Source organism: Zootoca vivipara, chromosome 1 (assembly GCF_965207765.1).
Source record: "Zootoca vivipara chromosome 1, rZooViv2.hap1.1, whole genome shotgun sequence".
NCBI lineage: Eukaryota > Metazoa > Chordata > Lepidosauria > Squamata > Lacertidae > Zootoca > Zootoca vivipara.
The window spans coordinates 19,826,171-19,848,736 of record NC_142582.1 but is presented as its reverse complement, the minus strand read 5'-3'; the positions used below and the strand labels follow the sequence as shown (position 1 = coordinate 19,848,736).

The 22,566-nt window shown below is 41.2% G+C and overlaps 1 protein-coding gene across 5 annotated transcripts in view; it reads left to right on the top strand.

Moving 5' to 3' along the window:
• The first annotated feature begins 1,190 nt into the window (after nt 1-1,190).
• ATF2 (activating transcription factor 2) overlaps nt 1,191-22,566 on the top strand; it is a 40,340-nt gene continuing 18,964 nt past the window's right edge. Inside the window, exons 1-10 of one of the 5 annotated variants that reach the window (XM_088660249.1) lie at nt 1,191-1,259; nt 9,006-9,080; nt 9,638-9,707; nt 13,599-13,695; nt 14,155-14,662; nt 15,712-15,830; nt 16,828-16,956; nt 17,619-17,797; nt 18,810-18,924; nt 19,794-19,880. In XM_088660249.1, coding sequence (XP_088516375.1) covers nt 16,828-16,956; nt 17,619-17,797; nt 18,810-18,924; nt 19,794-19,880 — 510 coding nt within the window. In that variant the 5' untranslated portion in view covers nt 1,191-1,259; nt 9,006-9,080; nt 9,638-9,707; ... (1 more) ...; nt 14,155-14,662; nt 15,712-15,830. The remainder of the gene's footprint in view (nt 1,260-9,005; nt 9,081-9,637; nt 9,708-13,598; nt 13,696-14,154; nt 14,663-15,711; nt 15,831-16,827; nt 16,957-17,618; nt 17,798-18,809; nt 18,925-19,793; nt 19,881-22,566) is intronic. The other 4 variants (XM_035134905.3, XM_035134935.3, XM_088660243.1 and 1 more) reach the window with 4 other exon arrangements.

The window sequence follows — 22,566 nt, the reverse complement described above, 5'->3', positions numbered from 1 at the left end:
TAATGAAAACATTTTTTGAACTTTGATTTCAGTCATTCTGGTGGTTTCTGTTGCTTTTACTGTTTTTGTTTTAAACTTCCACCTGCTACAAAGTGCCTGCTGCCTCGTTAAGTGTATGTGTGAAAGCTAGAACTCTCCCATTGCTAGCTAACAGCTCCAAGAGAGACTTGTGTATGTTTGTTTCCAGCCAAAGCCTCTCCCCATGTCATGAAATACATTTTGGAACCATAGAATTGTAGAGCTGGAAGGGATTCCCCAAGCGTCATCTAGTCCAACCCCCTGCAATCTTGATGAAACCTTGGAGAGCAGCTGCTCAGGCAGAACTAGGCTAAACTGGCCACTAGTTCCACTCGCACCACTTAGCTCAGTGGGTTGAGCATGGGACTGTTAATCTCAGGGTGGTGAGTTCGAGCACCAAACCGATTCCTGCATTGTAGGGAGTTGGTATAGCAGGGAATAGTCCCATCCTCCTTGTGCACTGGTCCTGCTAGCTAGGGATGATGGGAGTTGTAGTCCAAAACCAGCTGGAGACACAAGTTTGAGAAACCCTGACTAGAAAACCCTCTATGGTTCTAAGGCAGATTTCTATGGGGGAGGGGGGGAGTGTCCTTTCCCTCTTGCAAGTACTAAGACCAGGCAACCCCAAACTCGGCCCTCCAGCTGTTTTGGGACTACAATTCCCATCATCCCTGACCACTGGTCCTGTTAGCTAGGGATGATGGGAGTTGTAGTCCCGAAACAGCTAGAGGGCCGAGTTTGGAGATGCCTAAGAGACCAAGAATCCTACGTAACGTGTACACTTGTTTAAACCCCGCAATCATCCCAAAAGCCTCTTCATGCACATTCAATGGGCGAGTAACTCTCCCTGCCTGCTGCTCAGAATCAGAGAGAGAGGCTGACGAGCGCGCTCGGCTGTTTCCGGACGGAGGTTCGGTCAGGAGCCCCGCCCTCGCGGCACCCACAACCACGTGTCAACCCGCTTCGGGCGCCAGTGCGCGTGTGTGTGTCTTCTCTGCCTCTTCCTTCCACAGAACCACCCTCCCCTCCCCGCCAAAGCGCCTCGTCACGTGACTAGCTGCATCTTTTCCTACGGGGTGAGGCGGCGGCGGCGGCGTGTTGGTGGTGGGTGCTAGGGGAGGGGTCCGGGCGGAAAGAGAGCGAGAAAGAAAGATGTGTCAGTGAGTTCCCGCGAGATGTGACGGAAGCCTGTGAGGGACACGGGCGGCTTTAATGAGCGGCTTTCCCGGCGGTCGTGAGGGGTGAGTTTTGTGTGTGGCCTTTTTTTTTTGGATGGTGGTAAACAGAGGAGGTGGAGAAGCCGCTGCCTCTTTTTGTGTGTAATAGCCCGGGGTGTGGCCTTACCCGAGCCTGGCCTAGGGGTGGAAGTCGCCGTTCCCTGCTTTGAGGGGAGGTGGGGGGGAGCCTGGCAGGCTGAAACATGGCGCCGCCGCTGCTCTGCATAGAGAGAACTGAGCGGGGTGGGTGGGATTTTATTATTATTATTTGTGCCCGTTGGCCATAGAACGCCGCGAGCTCTAGGAAGCCGTTACTCGCCGCCACTACGGTAACTGTCACAGAACGGCGGGGGGGGGGGGGCAGACCGAATTTGGCTCCTACCATTCGTTCTCTTCCCCCCCCCCCCGGTTTCCCCATTGCCCTTGGTGCCGACCACTCCATCACCTCCCTGGAAGGAACGTTATAAGAGAGCCTGACACACACGCAGCGCCCGGTGCGTTGCTGGAACAGGTCACGGTGGAGGGTGTTTTTTTGGGGGGGGGGGTAGGGAAGCGCTTGCACTGCAGAGAGAAATGTACACACACATACACATAGGATAGTTCTCGCTGATGGAGGGTGCCGTGAGGCCTGGTCTCTCTCTGCCTCCCCCCTCTGTTTCTCTCTTTTTTTTCCTCCCCCCCTTCCTCCCAGTTGAGGAAGGGTGCATGCTGAGGACACCTGCGGAATTTTTCCTAAGGACCACGCTCCTGTGGAAAGTTGGTGGATGAAAGCATGCAATACCCTCCAACATTTCTCCATTGAAAGTAGGGACGTCCTAAGGAAAAGCGGGATGGTCCAGGATCACACCAGAAACCAGGACAGCTTTTGTAAATCCAGGACTGTCCCTGGAAAATAGGGACACTTGGAGGGTCTGAAGCATACACAGCTGTACCCATACGTTTGCAGCAGGTAAATGAGTGCAAACAGTTACACATATTTGGGGGGAGGGGTAAAAAAATATACTCAGGCATGTGTATTTACCCATTTACCTGCTTAGGTTTTGTGCTCTCCAAAGCAAAGTGAAGGAGGGCAGAACTTCAGCAGCAACACATGGTGTGTTCAGGCCCAAATGCTGCATTTCCTGAAGCTGCTGAAGTGTGTTGTGTTGTGTTGTGTTAGAGATCACTCGGGCTGCTGGTAGGCTGGTAAGATAACAAATCTTAGTTATCAGACTGTTGTGCCACAAATCTTAGTTATCAGGCTGTGTCTCATTCCACATTTTAGTTCCCTGATAGGTAGTGTTTGATAAAGTAGTAGTGGTAAGTTATGTTGTGGTTCTTCATAGTTTACTGATAAAAAGGCAAGGAAATTGGAGAAGCCTCTTCTGTATTCGTTTATTTAAGGAATTTTCATCCCATCCTTCAGCCAAAGAACATTTGCTTCCCATAGAGCAGTAAGAAAATGACATGCCTTGCCTTCTGACTTAGAATATGCATAGCATCTGGTTTTTATTGTGTGAAGTAACATAATACAGCATATCTCAGTTGTTTAAAGTTTTACAACCTTGGTATCTCAAAACAAACTTTTTCTGTAAATTGCTTCATTACCACTATGATGCTTTTTAGGTCAGGTGTATTTGTGTACATTCTTTCCCCCATTGCCCTTAATATAAAATAACTACCGTAATTCTGCATCTCCTGTTAAATCTCTGAGGTATTTTCTTGGGTATATGATGCTGGAGTATAGGAATATCTTTATTGAATTGTAGAATTCTGTCTTCGGTTTTTCCATTAAGGGAACCCACCTCCTTGTTCCCATTGGTTTTTGGTAGATGATTATGGGATGTTTTATATAATTTCAAAGCTGCTTTTTTTAGTAGCAGCATAAACTAACTATGGACCAAACACACAGAACACATACCTAATTATTTAGTGTTCTCTAAAGTGTAAGGTAATTGTTATGTTATAGAGCATACTGATCATTCTGATTGGGTGGCCAAGATGCATTCTGTAAATTAAGAGAATCAGTATATTCTCAAACTGGGATTGTTGACACAGAAGAGTGCGGATGTGTTTAAAGTTTCAGAGAGGCAGAGGATCCTGAGCCAAGCAGATTAATACATCCTAGCAGAATTCTGGCATTGCATTCACTGATGTCTCCAGGGGAGAGGCAAGACAGCCTTGCATGAGATGATTGGGCTGATGGGGACAACATGTTTCAGGAAGCAGGTACTTTTGGGCAGCAGCAGGTTTGCATGTCACATAATTAAAGGAACATTTCTCCTTGTGTGTTTATATGGGAACAAATACTTGGTGCTGGGCATGTTCCTGGAAGTAGCAGGAGCAAGTTTAGAGGGATGTCTTGGCTTAAAAGGTTTTAGAAACCCTGCCAGAAACAAGCAGTTTATCATGGCAAGCAGTTTTGTAACTAATTGAATACTTTATCAAATGCATGTAGCATAATAACACCTGAAGTTGTTTTAACTTGAGTCATATAAGACACTAGTAAAGGTAAGGTAAAGGGACCCCTGACCATTAGGTCCAGTCGTGACCGACTCTGGGGTTGCGGCGCTCATCTCACGTTATTGGCCGAGGGAGCCGGCGTACAGCTTCCAAGTCATGTGGCCAGCATGACAAAGCCGCTTCTAGCGAACCAGAGCAGCACACGGAAATGCCGTTTACCTTCCCGCTGTAGCGATACCTATTTATCTACTTGTACTTTGACGTGCTTTCGAACTGCTAAGTTGGCAGGAGCTGGGACTGAGGAATGGGAGCTTACCCTGTCGCGGGGATTCGAACCGCCAACCTTCTGATCAGCAAGCCCTAGGCTCTGTGGTTTAACCCACAGCGCCACCCACGTCCCAAACATAAGACACTAGAGGAACTTGCAAATGTTGGTGCAGATGACATGGCAAACCTCAATTAATCAAAAGTAGAAGCAAGGACTTCTGAAATCCTCCCAGTCATTTGGGAGGAGGATGGGGGAATGACTGTTGCTGAACAAAGTGACAATCTGCCAAATTGTATCAGGAGGTTCATTTCTATTACAGGTAGCATGAATTAGGGTGGCAGGTTTTTATTAACAGTTGTGGATTAACTTATCAATGCCACAACAGTGTTTGTGTTATCATCAACACTTGCTTTGTGAATGGTCACTGTTAATAGCATAATTATTTCTGCCTTTGCTTTCCCATTTTCCTTACTGTTTACAATCCAGTCCCACCCTCAAATGTACATGTGGGTGTGGATAAAATAAATAATCAGCACAGTACTTCATGCATCAGAAGATGTGGACTCTATCCTGTTAAAGCATATACAGTACCATAATATTTGTTTACGCTAAGTCTTCTGGGTGACACAATACTCTGTTTTTGCTGCAGTAGACCAACATGGGTTCCTTGTGAAAACAATTAGTCTTAGCTAAGAGCACCGTTCCCCAACCTAGTGCCCTCTAGAAGTTGCTAGATTACAGTTTCTATAATCCTTGACTATTGGTTATGGTGGCTGGGGGTGATGAGAGTTGTATACTCCAAAATATCTAACACACCAAGGTGAGGAACCCGGCATTAACAAAAATATTGATACTTGGAAAACTGTATTTTATAGTAATAATAATAATAATAATTTATTATTTATACCCCGCCCATCTGGCTGGGTTTCCCCAGCCACTTTGGGCGGCTTCCAACCGAATATTAAAAACAGTACAGCATCAAACATTAAAATCTTCCCTAAACAGGGCCGCCTTCAGCTGTCTTCTGAAAGTAGAATACAGTGGTACCTCTACTTACGAATTTAATGCGTTCCGAACGCACATTCTTAAGTAGAAAAAAATTGTAAGTCGAATCCCATAGGAATGCATTGGGAGAAAAAATGCATAAGTCGAAGCAACCCTATCTAAAAATTCGTAAGTAGAAAAAATCCTATCTAAACCGCATCCAAGATGGCGGACGGAGCTCCATTCGTAAGTAGAAACATTCGTAAGTAGAGTTATTCGTAAGTAGAGGTACCACTGTAGTTACTTATTGCCTTGACATCTGCTGGGAGGGCGTTGCACAGGGCGGGTGCCACTACCGAGAAGGCCCTCTGTCTGGTTCCCTGTAACCTCACTTCTCGCAATGAGGAAACCGCTGGAAGGCCCTCGGTGCTGGATCTCAGTGTCCGGGCTGAATGGTGGGGGTGGAGACGCTCCTTCAGGTATACAGGACCAAGGGCATTTAGGGCTTTAAAGGTCAGTACCAACACTTTGAATTGTGCTCGGAAACGTACTGGGAGCCAGTGTAGATCTCTCAGGACTGGTGTTATGTGGTCCCGACGGCCACTCCCAGTCACTAGTCTAGCTGCCGCATTCTGGATTAATTGCAGTTTCCGGGTCACCTTCAAAGGTAGCTCCACGTAGAGCGCATTGCAGTTTATAACATTTGCTGAGCCTTGAAAGAGTTTTGCTTAAAAATTATGTGATAATCCACTTCATTGATTTTCAAACTACAGTATGTTCTGGGAGAACCTGAGGCTTAAAGAGCTTATTAGCAGTTTGTGAATGTGAAGAATGTTAAAGGCAAAAAAGTTTTGCTGAAAGGTGGCTTGGCCACTACTCAGACATCTCTTGCAATGCCCAACCCCAAGAGAATGTTGTCTGTTTTTTAGGGTGTACAGTTATTTCAGGTGGGGTGACAGCAAGGCCCAAGAGCCCTAGGATTTTCAGAAATGTCGAGGTTCCCTAGTTAGACAAGTTGATACAGAAAAAGTCCCTGAAGGTAGTAAATTTGAAAACCGCTGACCTATTGCAGTTTGCAATTCCCCAGTTATTGTCAATATTCTAGTGTATCGATAGATGAAAATACTTTCATATGCACTCCTGGTGTAGTAGGAAGAAACTGTTCAAAATGGCTTCCCTTAATTATGACATTTCTTTAGTAGTGTCTTTAGGAATGCACTTAAACTGAAAGCGAAATTTAATAACAGATGTATTTCTCAAAGTATCTTACCAGAAGTGGATATAAATATATAGTGTGTTAGTTGAAGAAGCAGTGATTTATAAATACAGAAATTTCCCTCCTTTCAGAGTATCTGAATAATTTGTACACTAGTGGCCAAAATTGTGGGAACCTTTTGGAAAAAGTGTATTTTCGTGGTTTAATGCCCCTACCAAACACCATAAAATACCATCTGGACTTGAGGTGCCATTATTTGCCCTTCATACAATGAAATACCTTTTTGTTACCCAAGATTTTTTTTTAATAAAAACCATTAGAAAGAGAGAAATTAAAAGAGAGGGCTATGCATGGATTCTATTCCTGTTATCTTCTCCTAGCCCGCTAAAATATCGCCTACCTCAGCTTTAAAAAGGTTTCTTTTGCAGTGTCTTTGTGTTTGCATTTATGGTGGTCACTGTGCTATTGCTTGGCTCAGGGGCATTATCCAGTGATGTGAAAGAATGAGTTGTTCACCTGTACTAGCTAGCATATATTTTGCTGTTTGGCATTTCATTCTAATCCATCCTCTGGTTTGCTTCTCTCCTGGAGTAGGGGAGAAGTGAAGTGAGGACTTTTGAGCACTGCGGTAATATGTTGTTCATTAAATCATAATTTAAAATAAACTATGGTTTAATATGATGTGCAAACTGGGTAGCAAGTAATGTTACGTTTGGGAGGGGTTGTACTTTTTGTTCTTGTTCCTTTATCTTCTTTAAGAACACTTGTCGAGGCGGAATTTAAGAACTCCTGAATGAGTTGTAACATGAGAACAACAGTTACTAGCCCACTCTCAAATTGGCTTAATATCAGGATTTATAATATTATGTAGCAATTGGCTTTCATCAGTGCTGGAATAGAACTTGCCATTTTGCTGGAGAGCCTCTAATTGTTCTTTGTTAGAAAGTAACTAACAGTTTCTTTATAGATCAATATTTCTTCTTAAAATAGTTTTTAAAAATCACTTTTACTGAGCTTAGCCCTTTGGGGATTTCATGGCACGTTTTAGACTTTGGACATTGGTTTCTTCAATAGCAGGCATGGATTACTAAGGCAGCTTGTTCTATCTTCAGGAGGATTTCTCTATCACACTATGTTGAACGTTCCATCGGTGCAAGCATTTCAGTTTGCAAGGCAGAATGATCCCCCTACCCTCCCACTGCAAACTGTTACAGGAGGTCTCCTAATCTGCTCCAAGACAATTGCAGGGACCACATGTTTGGGGGAGGCCTCATCGGCAAGAGGAAGTCCTTATTCAGGGCTTCTGCTGACAGGACTTGTTAGGTGAATTCTGCCCATTGAAAGCAATACACCAGATGCTGCATCGGTTAACCAAAGTCACAGATAGTGATTTGTATCCTGAGTATGACTTCTGCAAATGGAAGAGCTCCTATTAATGATGAAAATTTTAATGCATTATATAACCAGGATAAAAATAGGTTTTTGTTCTGGTTATAAAAAGGGGTTACAGTACTATAAAGCTTTTTTGGCTTGGCTTCCTTGTTGTCTTGGTCACCTTTATGAACTTCTTTTCATCATTATACCAAGGTTCAAATTGCACGTGACATTGGCAGATCTGGATATTTAAGCTGTTTATCTCCCAATTATTTATCAAGTCTGTATTTAAGAGTATAAGGAAGTATGTAGGTGGGAACTACATGCTACCCAGCTGCTTAGCTTCCTTTCCCTGCTTTTTCTGCCAGTTGGGCTCGCTACTTGTATAAGCAAAACAGACTTAGACATGCTAGCCTGCTGCTGTCACATGTAACTTGAGACAGATCTTGCCTATCTCCCTTCTCTGCTTTGGTTCATCTGAAAAGAACAACTTTCCAGTGCTTCTACAAATATGGACAGAAAAGATTAATAATATTGCTTATTGTATCAAGAACTGTTGGCTTCATGAACATCATATTACAGTATATGTAAAATCCAGATAAATACTGGCATTGTATAACTGATATGCAAGGAATAGAATTGGATAACATCTTAATTTCTTATGAACAGAGTGATACTCTGGATCAGGGGTCAGCAAACTACGGTCCGCAGGACACATATGGTCAGTCCCCATGCGGAGCTAAACCAGCGCAGTGCACCAGTTTAGCTCCATGCGGAGACTGACTTCCGGGACGCAGCTATGGCTTCCTATTGGCTGCAGGAAGCTCCTGCAGCCAATAGGAAGCCGCATGCACTGCCTCCTCCCCCGCCATGGGGAAAGCCAGTAGGGAAAGAGCAGCGTGCGTGTGCGCGCTCCTGCGCGTGGGCAATCCAGCCTGCTGGTGGAAAAGTTTGCCGACCCCTGCTCTGGATAGTGTTGGGATAGGATATGAGATGGGATAGTACAAATCAGAAGCTTGCTGAGACTTATCACTATCTCTAAGGATAAGTCCAGAGTATACATTTTATTCCCTGTGAGCAGGTTTGACTTTCTCCAGGTTCATGTTTACATGGGAAGCATAATGTGTAAACAAGGCTTTTATGGATTTTGCCATCAAAGGTTCTATGATTGCCAGCTGGAGGAAGTGCCATCATGATGATAGAATTTACTGCTTTCCATATTCACATTCATCTAATTCATCATGTTTGCCCATATCCATCATACCTCAGGGATTGTCAAGAGTATTTACTGGGGCAGAATTATTTCATGAACCCACCCCTGGTCTATTCTACCTCATAATGTTGTTGGGAAAATATATTCGGTAAAGTACAGGCACTGAAGCAGAATATACCATTCTCATGGAAATCGGATGCATCCACTCCAACCATTTAAGATATGGTAAAAAATAGATAATTTAATAATTGACTTTCCCTTCTTGATTTACAGAACCACTGTCATGAAAAGGAGGCTATAATAAATCGTTTACCTTATGAAATTTGGCTTACATGTGAAATCTGCCAGGTACATATATATGTGCATGTTTTAATACATTTATATTTTGTTTTACAACACAGCTTCTGTGAGCAAGTTCCAACATTGTGCCAGCAGACACAATGGGAGTTTCCCTTCCTGTCCTCCTTCCCCCACCTTTTCCAGAGGTTTCCCAACCCTCCATAGCAGATTTGGGGGGGGGGTGGGGGGGGCTGTAGAGAGCAGAAGAAGTCTCACTTGTGCGAGTGCGCCACCACAGTTGGGTATTTTCTATTTTGCATAAATGTTTCCCAGCTTGCCATGCAGAGGAATGTGTCAGATTCAGTTTCACATCTGCGAGACATAAATACCATAAACTATTTGGCTTTCATGGTGTTCCTCACATGATTTTGGAAGCCTACCTTCAAAACTGTTGAAAGTATTTGTTGAAATACTGCTGCTTTTGAGACTTGGTCATAAAGAGACATTTTATAGGGGGGGGAGTACCAATACACACAGACTTTCTTCTTGCATTTGTGGAGGATGTTAGTTTGTTGACTTAGAGCAATTGCCCTGACTCACTGGATATGTTTCTTACTTCAATGTAGGTAAGACAAGGACCTGTGGAATATGAGTGATGACAAACCCTTTTTATGTACTGCCCCTGGATGTGGACAGGTAATACATGTTAAAACTATTTGTGTTAGTTAACAGAGAAACATTTGTTGTATCAGAGGAAGTAGTTTACATTTCAGTTTTGAGTCCTAAGAACATTTTTACTCATTGCCTAAAGATCTGTAACAGTCAAGTTCTGCATGGTTCTTTGCTGCACATGCTCAACTACTTGTTTAAATGGATGGCACTATAAGCTCTGAAAGCCAACATTACTTATTTGGGATGGGCAGCAGAGAACTCTGTCACCACAGCCTCCAATTGAGCATTGTGTGGTGGTCTTACTGACTATACTGAACACCACACATAGCCCCAATCCAGCAATGAAAGCTGCATAGCTTTAAACACCACACATTAATACCTATTTTCATGAGAGCTCTTGATTCAAGGAGGGATCAGTGTGCAGAAGGTTGGGTGAAGGGATGACAACTTTTATATAATGTCAGCAACTTTTAGAGTTGCTAAATGTTTTTTATAGATGACAGAAAATAAAGCTTGGCTATGGTATTTCAAAGAGAAGTAGAATATTTGAAGAGTTACCAAGATCCTCAAGATTACTGAGTGACATCTTGAGCGCTCTTTAATTTTTTTTTTAAAAAAAGGCTTGTTGGTATTTTATCATACTGGACTGTTATCTTCATTTCTATAAGGGGATTTCACCTCCCCTTTATTCCTGTTCTGTATGGGCTCTTCTACACAGCCTTTAAAAACCCCATGTTTTCCAAATCTATTTTGTGCATTGTTTGTGCATTATAGCCTCTGGTTCTATACCACTCTTGTTTATCAACTGATTTCATATTTCCCTGTATGAGGACCATATATTCTGCTCATTTGTTTCTCAGATCTAGTTTCATGTTGAAAACCCCACCCACAGAACCCTTGTCATTAACACATAAAGTTGAGGACACTCCTTTCTGTCACTGTTTGCAGCAGAATTTAGGGGAAAACATGCACCCTACATTTTCTTTTTCAGTATTTCCATAACATCGTTTGATAACTGCTGCACTCTGACTAAACATTGTTGTTAGCAATGCATTTCAGTGATGCACATCTCTACCTCACCCTACTATCAGCACTTATACAGTATGAAGCCTTTTATTTCCCAGAGCAGCTATGATGGATGTTTCATCTGCTTCTGAACTTTCCCTTCATGAGGCTTTGATAGGGCATGACAAGGACTGAGTTTTGAGTTTTTTTACAGTGCAATCCTACATGTGTCTATATGAAATACAACCCATTGAATTCAATAGGGCAGGCTCCCAGATAAATACACCCTAAATTCGTGTGAAAAGGGTGTAAGGGAGGTGGAGAAATATGTGTGGTTTGTTCCAGCCCAAAGCCAGGAGTAGGGGAGATAAAGAGAGAAAATATGTTCAATGCTCCAATCCAGCTTTCACTCCCTTGCGAAAGCTGAGATCTGAGCATCACTTACATGGAAGTAGGCCTCACTGAATTCAGTAGGACTTAGTACTAAGTAGATGTGTGTTTGCCCACAAATAGTTTTTGGGGGAGGGGTATTTGTGGGTGGCTGCGCTACTCTCCTGTAAGTTTGTTTGCCAAGGAGAGCCATAAGAAAGTTGAGAGGAGATGGTGGACTGTTTTTGCAGTCCAGTTTTTGCTCCCCTCGCTATGGCTGGAATCTCAGCCCCATTTACCTGGGTGTAAGTTCTATTGGACACACTTTGAAGCAGTGAGTGAGCAGGAGAGCTCTTGCAAGTTGAAGGAGTAGGGAGTGAGGATAGGGCTTTGGGTTTGGTGTGCTAACAACACAGTCAGGCACTCCTACTCATATTGAGTGCAAAGGAGCTCCATCCCAGGTAAATCCACCTGGAAAGGATAGAAAGCTGCACCGAGAAATGGGCAGAAACAGAAGAAAAACGAGGCAGGGAGGGGCAAAGGTCTATGTGACGTGGTTGTGGGCGCGGCAAGAAAATCCAAGACAAGAAATGGTATATCCCTAATGTGCTTTATGGGCATATTATATTGGTATGTGAGGAAAAACTGTGATACTCTTGGAATTGGTGGGGGGTGGGCAAATTTTTGCTGCAGGACATCCAAATTGTGAACAGGGAAGGAATACATAATGTGGTTCGTGCCCCAAAAAGGCAGGAGCAGGCAAGTTAAAACCAAGTTTTGAGGACATGCAGATGAGCCCAGTGCATAAAAACATTTTACTCTAGTGGAAGCTCATGTTGCATGGTCAATGTGTCTTGTAATGGAATGGCTGTTGCAGTGGTAGAATCTATTTTGGGTATAATCAGCTTCAACAGCAAATTAAATGTAGTTTCTTTGATTTTGGAAAAAAGCAACTTCTTAACCTTTAGACTGATTCAACTACTTCATTCTGCATTTGAAACTTCTCTCTCAGCCCTGAAGTCACTTTAGAACAACATCAGCATGGTTCTTAAGGCTGTTTGTAGTAGCATTTCTGCAATGTGTTTTCCACTAAGTTCTGTGTTCAAAACTGATTTAATTAAATATCAATGTTACACACAGAGAGAATATTACACACAGAGAAACTACTGTTGTGCTGCTCAGCTGGCTACCATGAGCAGTTACCATGGTTTGTTTCTGTTTCTTTATTTGTTAAAATATTTATGTATCATAAAACTATTATCACAGTGGTTTACCACTTGCAGTTTGTGTGAAGGAAACAAACCACAAGCTCAGATTGGGACAACATGACAAGCGCAGGCTCTGGCTTGTTTCATCCCCAGTGGGAGCAGGAGCAGGAGAGTAGCACACATCAGTTTGTTTTTAAACTATGGTTTAATGTGACATGCAAAATAGACAATCACAGCCAGTAGGGCTGTTGTACTTGTGGTCTGCATTAAGCCCTTTGACAGCAGAGAAAGCTTTCTGGCCATGCCAAGTCAAGTCCATTGCAAGAATAATACAGGTCAGTACTAGATTTAAAACAGATTAGCCAGTTCGTGAAAAGGGTGTGGGGGTGAAGTTCATCAACACTCATGGCCGGCTATACTGATGGAGCCTTAGCCAATATATTGTAATGCAGTAGCTTAGGAGCAATTAATATTCAATATTTTAAAATTTAGCACACTAGTTTCACCTTTGTAAATCATTCTATATACTGGAGTATTAACAAGTGTGAGAAAAGAGTAGGTATGTCAGGAAAACAACATTCAGAAATGAATGTTGTTTTTGAGTGTTTTCTTCTTTGTTTGAGTTTTGCAGGCTACTCTCCCCACCCCACCCCCCACAGCATTTCATTTTTGGGAAACAGAAAATTTATATTCTGATAAATACAATGGCAGCACTGCTGTATTATGTATAATCTCCAGCTTCCAGCAGGGCGTGCACCTGTATTTACACTTGAATTTTTCAAAAAGTTTGTTTCTCAGAAGCTGCACTAAGGAAACCCCAAAGTGTCTGTTAAGCTTTGCCAAGTACAAAAATAGACTTGGGAGTTTGGTATAAGAGATTTTAAAGAAAAGGCATATTCCCTTCTCTCTATCATTCCCTTGAATAATTTTCTGCCATTAATTGAATCACTTTGTATACAGACAATCCCATTGTGAGTCTGCCTGAGCAGCTACAATCTTGATATTATTCAGCTGCTCAAAACAAGGTTATAGGTGGAGTGAAACCTTTATCAAAAGTTGGTAATTGACCTCTTAGTATTTATGCGGGTGCTATTTATATGTTGAGGATATCTTGCAGATTATTATATTTTTTTTAAAAAAACACCCTTTTGTCCAATGAAACTTACTTTTATCGTTTTCCTACTTTACCATCCAGACTGTCATTTTAAAAAAAAAATCAGCTGTTAACATCTTGCTAATGGCTTTTAACCTGTTATGAAAATGATTTTCCATGTTGTTATCACTTTAGTCAAAATTAAAATTTATAACTATATTTTAAAACTTTTTGCCACAGCGTTTTACCAACGAGGATCATTTGGCTGTCCATAAACATAAACATGAGATGACACTGAAATTTGGTCCAGCTCGTAATGACAGTGTCATTGTAGCTGGTTAGTATATGTTTCTATTAATCCATCTTTCTTTTGGAATGTGCACACACTTTGTATTTTCTGTATATGACTCGAAATCTCTAGGCTCATCAGAAGCAACATCAAAAGATATGAATATGAAATGAATTTGTAAACTGTGTTGTCCTTTAGTTTTATAAAATTAATCATCTGTCTATATAGGCTTTGACTAATAAATAATGAGCAGTCCAATGAAACTGAAATTCTATTTGTAAGGGTTGTCACAGCAAATCATACCTCGCAATTAGAGTAAGGCACTGGTGATAGAAAACACTTACATGCACCATCCTAGTCAAATCAATGTCATATATTTGTAAATGGTTATTTGATAAATATAGGTCATTTTGCTTCTTATAAATTTAGCTATAGCATAAAATATTTTTGGTCTCAAGAGCAGTTGGTCAAAGTTTATACTCTCTGATCTTCTAATTTCTTTTTCAGTTCCTTCCTCTATGGTGAACTTTTCATCTCAACCCCCTCTTTTGAAAAATTCTGGCTGGATAGCGAATAAAGAGAATGTTTTGTTAAACATAAAGAATGAAGAGGAGGGTCTGAAAGCAACCCTTGCTTGACTCTAGGGAATTACATTTTAAGGATTAGCCCATCAAAAGTGCATGCTAATAACATTTACCCACTACTTTTTCCTGAAACAGTGGTTATTCACCAGAAGTAATTACCAGTTTAGTAATGGGTTGCATCCAAAAGTGCCTTGCATGAACAGAAAGACACATGTACTCAAACAAGACTCTATACAAGTTTTGCCAGTTCTCCCTTGTTACTAGACACATAGAATTCTTCTTGCCATTCTTCTGGACCCAAGGCATTGATTTTTCATGAAAGCCAACACCTGATAAGCAGATACTGTGAATTGCAGTAAAGTACATTATACACTTTTCTACTGTATTGGATACAGTGGAATTGTGTGTAGTATTGATCCTTTGCAGGCAATGTAAGTACTATATGAAAAGTATCAGATCACTACTCTGTGAATAATACGTGTCTTGATTTCTGTACACATCTTTAATCTTTAGATGTTGCATAAAGCACAAGCAATAGAATGCCATGATTTCCTCAGTATTTTTCCCCTTTATCTTTAAATTTCAGCCATTATGTAGTGATCATTACAACTATTCCTTTGTTAATCCCACAATGTAAGTTTATTGTGTGTTGGGATAGTATTTTATTTTCTGTTAGTTAAACAATTATGGTTGAAATTGAAGTTCATTGTCATTAGAATGTTTTGCTATGGTTGCAATCATCTTCTTGCTTGCTTTAGAATAAGTGCTCTTTGGATGAATGGAAATTATTCCTTGGCAAATGGGTGAAGAATTGCAGCCAAGGTGCAATACTGTTTTGTTTTTAAAAATAAAGTAATCCTTATGCTTTTTTTTTAGTTCCAGCTGTTTTATTCATAAACTAAAGATTAAGAGATAATTTTCAATCTTAAATGCTACCTATTTAAATTGTTCCCAGATTTCTTCTATATATTCAGGGAGGGAGGCACATCCCTACAGCTGCATGCCATTTTAAAACACCTTAATCTAGACTTTTCAGTGCATTGCCATACTCTCTTTTTTTCAGTTGTCCATAGGCAGGCTGATTAAGAACAGGAAAAGCATATCATTCAGCCACAGCAGCAGCAAAAATTCAAGGAATCTCTTTCTCTTAAAATCTGTGATTTTTTGTTGCCCAGTCTGTAAGGTGTCTAAGACTTTTGCAAACCAAACACACATAGAATTTACTTTTTTTCCCTTCTGATTATGTTGTGTGTTTTGGCGATACAGTACTGATTTTAAAAGGAAAGATTTGGCAAAAAGGTAGCATTGTTTTTCATTAAAGGATACATTAACAGTGAAACCTTTAATTATACTGCACTCCTGGTCAGGATCAGTTGCAAATTTTAGAGTGATTGAAACATAAAAATTGACATTAATTTGAAAATATGTATAAAAGCCAATATATAATTGGGAAAATCATATATATATTTTTAAATTTTAGATCAGACTCCAACGCCAACTCGATTCCTGAAGAATTGTGAAGAAGTTGGTTTATTCAATGAGCTTGCAAGTCCTTTTGAAAATGAATTCAAAAAAGCTTCTGAAGATGATATTAAAAAAGTATGTTTATAAAGACGATCAAAGCTAAATCACTGTGTGGACTAACAATTGTTTGGGTTCCCTTCACCACTAGGACTCTTACACCGGTAGAAAAAATGTCATTCTTGTTAATCCTTATATTTTAGAAAAATATAGAAACCACACTTGGAGGAAGAATTCTGTGAAGTAACCTTTCTGTCAATCTGTCATGACAAGTCAATCACATAAAAAAACCCCAACTCTATAATGTGAACAAGTGTCATGCTGATGCATGCTTCTCAATTCTGCCAGCTTTGCTCTTTTCCTGTTTATGACTTCCCCAGGTGGGAGGCAATACTGGATTAGTATTGTGTGTGGACCAGCGCTCATGGTTTATTTCTACAAACACAAGCTCTAAACCAGGCATCCCCAAACTGCGGCCCTCCAGGTGTTTTGGCCTACAACTCCCACGATCCCTAGCTAACAGGACCAGTGGTCAGGGATGATGGGAATTGTAGTCCAAAACATCTGGAGGGCCGAAGTTTGGGGATGCCTGCTCTAAACTAAGTGCACACCTTTACACATAATGCTAAACCAATGTTTCCTCCCAGCTAGTGGAAGACAGGAGGAGGAAAGCAGGCACTATGGTTAAAACTATGGTTTAACATGATGTGCTAACTAGACTCCTCTCATAGCTGGGGTACTAGGAATAATTCCAAATGACACCAAAATACTTACTGTCATTTATTGCTATTTTGCTTGAAAAAGGAAATAAAAGTATAAAAAGTGTCCTAACTGGCATCTGCTTTGTGTTGTTGCCAGGGATGAACTCCTCTTGCTTGTAACGTGAGTAATACTTTTTTAACGAGGGAAAGTGTGGCAGAATGTAATTTCCTTTCATTAGCTATTACTGCCAACACTTGTCTAAAAAGAGATGACAATACTGCTGGTCAGGATATTAGCATCACTGTAAATTGCCTACTCTTTGAAGAGAGCCCTGCTCAGATTTTAAAATGCATCTACCTGATAATTCTTCTAGATGCCTCTAGATTTATCGCCTCTCGCAACACCAATTATACGAAATAAGATTGAAGAGCCTTCTGTTGTTGAAACAACTCACCAGGATAGTCCTTTACCTCATCCAGAGTCCACTACCAGTGACGAAAAGGTAGTAATTTCTCATGATTTAAAAGAGTGATCTGTACCAGTAAGTTCAAGAAACTTAAGAGCTTCAAACATTTTTGCTTATCCTGTGTCCCCCTCTCCACCTGTGTTATTAATTACAGCACTTCAATAGTCTGAACACAAGAGAGTCCCAAATCATGCAGTTTACTAAAGCTTCTATATTTGGTCATCTGAAAGGCAAAGTTTGTTGTTCTGAATTATTATTAAAGTACAGTATTGTTGCGAACATTTCTAAAGCATACACAGTTGTCATGCAGTTGTCATGCAGTCTTCCCTGCCATGATGTCAAGGAGATTACAGTCCAGAGATCCACATGGAAAGTCAATGCCAGTATTGCACATTGATATAGCGACAGAGGCTGATGTGAATGTGCCCATGTTAGGAGAGACTAAATTGAGGAACTCCTGCACCTTGGCAGCTACATCAACATATGTTTCCTTATTTATGAATTGCTTTCCATGAAGCAATTTCACAATACAACAGAAACATGACAGAAACAATTGCTTGCTGCATATAAAATAAAGCAGTTGCATATATAAAAACAATTTCAAATCCAATACGTATACAACTGGATGTTTCTATTATCCATAGAGGAAAAACTGAATGGTAAAACTAATGTTAACAAATGTTTCCTGTTTCCTGTAGGAAGTGTCACTGCAGCAGACTGCCCAGCCTACATCCACAATTGTTCGTCCAGCTTCTCTACAGGTTCCTAATGTGTTGCTTGCAAGTTCTGACTCAAGTGTCATTATTCAGCAAGCCATACCTTCACCAACTTCTAGCACTGTCATAACCCAGGCTCCCTCCTCCAACAGGCCAATAGTGTAAGTTTTCTGTATATTTACAACTAGTGAAATATCTTTGTAAGGTGTGGTTTGTGGTTCTTAAATATTATCTCCTCCTTTATCCTAATCCTTTTTTAGATTGATCTTATTTAAAGATAAAATACCTCATAAGCTTTTAATGGCTAGAAGGACTGTCTTTTAAAAAAACTAATTCATATATATATATATATATATATATATATATATATATGGAACAATATTGGGGATCCAGCAAACACTCTTGTTCTTGGATAAGTCAGAATCTCTCTGGCTTGGATCTTGAGTTCCTGTGAGTTGATCTCTACTCATGAAAGGCTTCAACTGAAGGTGGGGGTGTGATTTTTGACAATATCTCTTTCTCCCTCTGAAACAGTATGGGAGATGGTGCTTGGATTGCCAGGGGAAGGGTGACTTAATGAAAACCACCTGCCCCCTTCCTTCAGCAGAAGCTTCTGGTTCTTGGTCCAACATAAAGCAAGTCTGGTTCCAAAATTTGGGCCAGATTCAACTAACCTGTTCCTCTAGCAGAAGCCAGTGCAAGGACTCCTGCTAGTGCAACAGGGATTTCCATGCGCCTCTTCCATATCCTCTCTCTGTAGTCAGGAGAGCCCCCAGAACATTGCGGGGGGGGGGGGGAGGCAGTGATGGTTCCATCAAGCAAACAGAAATGCAGTCTCCTCTATCTATGGATCCTGTCTTTAAATAGGCATATCAATAATATACATACAGTCATGCTTCGACTTCCGAAGGTTTCAACTTCCGAAGTCGACAACCCCCGGAAGTCCTTTCGCCCTGCACACCTGGCACACATGTTCTGTGCCTGCGCAGAGCAGCATGCGTGGTCAGCACATGTGCAGAAGCGGCGCTTCGACATCTGAAAACCAACTTACGAAGACTGCCGCGGAACGGATTGTCTTCGTAAGTCGAGGTACCACTGTACTGCCAAAGATGAGTGAAACATGCAATGTACTTTGTACCATAAGTGTTTTTCTTTTTCCATTTGTTTTCTTAGACCGGTGCCAGGTCCCTTCCCACTGCTGTTGCACCTTCCTAATGGACAAACCATGCCTGTCGCTATTCCTGCCGCGATCACAAATTCTAACGTGCATGTCCCAACGGCAGTTCCAGTAAGTGTGTGTATATGTGTGTGTGTATATACAGCATAAACGCGTTCTCCCAGACTTTTGAAAAGGCTCAGTCCTCAAATCCTAATTCTTGGAAACAGCTATGTCTCTAGTACCACTTGATCCAGAAGACAACGAGTGGTCTTGATGGGGTCTTAGACGGCTATAAAAAAACATTTTCAGGGTCAGGTATGGCCATGAGCCACCCCTGCTTTAGGTGACTGAGAGGAAAGAAAGACAGGGTGAAGCACTACACAACAGCTATTAATGAACTCTTATCCCCACAACCCAGACTTGTGAGAAGAATGGGGAATTTTGAGCAGGACATACATCCTGCTGTTAGGTGAAAGTTGGTTTTCCCCAACTGAACACATCATGCTACCCACTTTTAAATAGACTTATTGGAATGGAGGTTCTGCTAGTAAAATTACACCAATGTCCAAATCTAAAGCCATAACAGTAAACAAACTATTAAAAAGGCACAGAAGAACCAAATAAAAAGTAAGTATAATTAATGTAGGTATAATTAATGAAGGAATAGTCAATAAAAATAGTAAAAAAACAGTAGAACTATAAAACAAAGCTCAAATTCAACCATTAAAGAACCTAGATGAATAAGAGTCTTCTTAATTTGGCACCTGGATGGTAGTAGTGTTGGCTCCTGACAAATATTCACAGGGAATCCACAGTTGGGGGGCCACCACTGAGAAGACCCTCCTTGTGAACTACACACAATCTCAGACAATGGCCTCAAAAAGTTGGCACTAAAACTGCTCAATGAGCAATCATTTACTGGAAAGAACAGGCACCCTAGCTGCTATAAAGTAGAATATGCTTTTAATTGTGTATTAATTCTTGATTATATTGAACAGCTTGTTAGACCTGTCACCATGGTGCCTAGTATCCCAGGAATTCCAGGACCTTCATCTCCTCAACCTGTGCAGTCAGAGGCAAAATTGGTAAGTTCTTCAATAAGATGAATTTAGGCATTATATAGAAAGTGAGCCAGAAAATCCAATAATACGTTTGGTTTTTATTTATTTTGTTTTATATACAACCTAATTTTGTTTTACATACATATAAGTGAACTGTACTTTCAGTCCCAAAGAAATTAGCTATGTGACTATTTGTGTGTTGTGCAGTACTATTGCATTTTGGACAGCAGGACATTGAGAAAAGACTACTTAATAACAACCACAGCAAGAGTAAATAATACCTAACACTTATACAGCATTTTGTAACTTTCAAAGTATTTATCATTTGCTATCACGTAGTGCCATCACAAATTGTACATTAGTGGAGCTTTCTGTAGAGTGGGCCAATGTACAATTTACAAGTTATAGTTCCGCTCCGCATTAATGCACTGAATGCACCATACAAGTGACTGAAAATTCCCTTTCTTGGCTTAGATACTGTTCAGCAGTTTGAATTTCCACCCATTGTAGAGAATCAGTGAAAAGACCCCTATGGCCAGAAAGCAATGGCTGAGTTCAGACGTCATACTAACGTTACTAAACAATGGCAAGACATTAATGGATCTTGCCTCGTCCTGAGCTCATACCTCCCTCCCCCAATCTTCCCACACATTAGAAGGAGGAGCTTGGAAGCTTTCACGTTTTGATTTTGCTTAACCAGGGCTTCTTACATTGTCCAGACTGATTTGAAACTAAACCTGGTACATGGTAACTTCAAAACATGATTTCTGAAGTTATAGTTGCAGGACACAGCATGCTCAGTTAATCCAAACAAGAAATGAAAGCTCCCAAATGTCTCCTCCCAGCTGTGTGCAAGTAGTAAGTGAGCCTGGAGCACTAGATTCACTCATGTCTTGTTGAACCAGGGATGGGCACCCTTTGACCAAATTTAGTGCAATTTTTTGCCTAATTTTAGGGGGGGAGGAACAGGTGGAATAATGGAAGAGTGGGGGAGAGACCATGCAAGCAGTCAGCTCTGTGGCAAGAGCAATCTGTCTCTCCTTTGGCAGCCTGCTGAAAAGGGGCAGCAGAAAAAGGAGGAAAGAGAAAAGGGTTGCCCACAATTGGCCCTGCCCACTGTCCACATATAGGCTGTAAGAAATGACCCTCAGTGGAATGTGGCCTTTAATAGAAACAGTTTGCCCACTCCACACTAAACCATATTTTAGTGTGACACCCAAGTACAGCCATTGTTAGTGAATAGAAGAACGGTTGGGAGAATTCTGAAGACATTTGATGGTAATCACAAATTTTTGGATTGCCTGGAATTCTGCTACATTCTGATCTCCCTACTCTGCTTATCAAGTGAAAAGGAACCATGGGAAGTGGCAATTAAAATTACCTAATTTGTGGTATCAAACAGGGGGTTAAAAGATACCTCTGTAAATTATACAATTACAGAATCATATTTTTATTGCTTAAATCAATCATTGGCTTCCTTATGGTGCATAAATTAGTGCTTCCAATGAAATCTTTATTTAATTGCCTTTGTTTAGCACAGGCATCCCCAAACTGCGGCCCTCCAGATGTTTTGGCCTACAACTCCCATGATCCCTAGCTAACAGAACCAGTGGTTGGGGAAGATGGGAATTGTAGTCCAAAACATCAGGAGGGCCGAAGTTTGGGGATGCCTGGTTTAGCATCTATACTAATAGCAAATTCATTCTCTCAAGTGCCTATCCTTATGTATCCAAAACAGCACCACCTACAAGCAAGAAGGGGGTATTGGCATGTGCAGGGAAACCCTGAGGTTTTCAAAAGACCAAAAGATCTTTGGCAGGAGGCAAAATCTTAGAGAACCAAACAAAAACAAAACAAAAAACCAGGACTGAGTATGCTCAGCGGATGCAAAATGCTGTTTGGCTGGGAAGGAGGGGGCTGGCATTGGGATAGAAAATCAAAGACAGAGAGGAAAGAGAGAGACTACTTGTTCCATTCATTGTAGAAATGCAGTAGCAGACAAATGTGTGCATTAACAGAGATTACTAAATCTACCTGGTAGCTAGAAAGAGGGTACCTCATTTTAAATTGGTTAATTCCCAACATGAAGCATTTTAGGTGACTGGTGGTGTCATGGTTATGTTGGAAAGGGACCTTGCATACCTGCTTTGCATTCAACATTGCAGGGGTAACATGCACATGTTGTGGCCAGCTGGAACATAGGAAATTGCCTTATATTGAATCCATCTAGTTCACTATTATCTTCACTGACCGGCAGTAACTCTCTAGGGTTTCAGATGGGGGACACTCCCAGTGCTACCTGGAATTTCTGGGAATTAAAGCTGGAACATTATGATTATACAGCAGATGCTCTACCACTGAGCTACGTTTCTTCTGCAATGAAATTAGAATGAAACTATCACTAGGTGTTTAAGATGATCGCTGCTGGTGTGTAGCAGATGAAATTCAGTGGTGACCTTTCACAAAGTCAAGGATACACAGTAATAAAGAATGTCATGGATTATTTTATTTTATTTTTGAAATCTGCTCCGGCATGGGCTGCTAATTTTATACGTACTGCATAGAAATGAAAGTTTTGATAAGTACAATGTTGCACCAGTGGGCATGGCAGGACTTCATTTCCTCCTTCCTACAACCCTCAGATGGCCTCCAAAGCACATCTGGGTAACTGCAGGGGCTGTGGCAGGGAGGATGAGTAAATCTCTTTTGT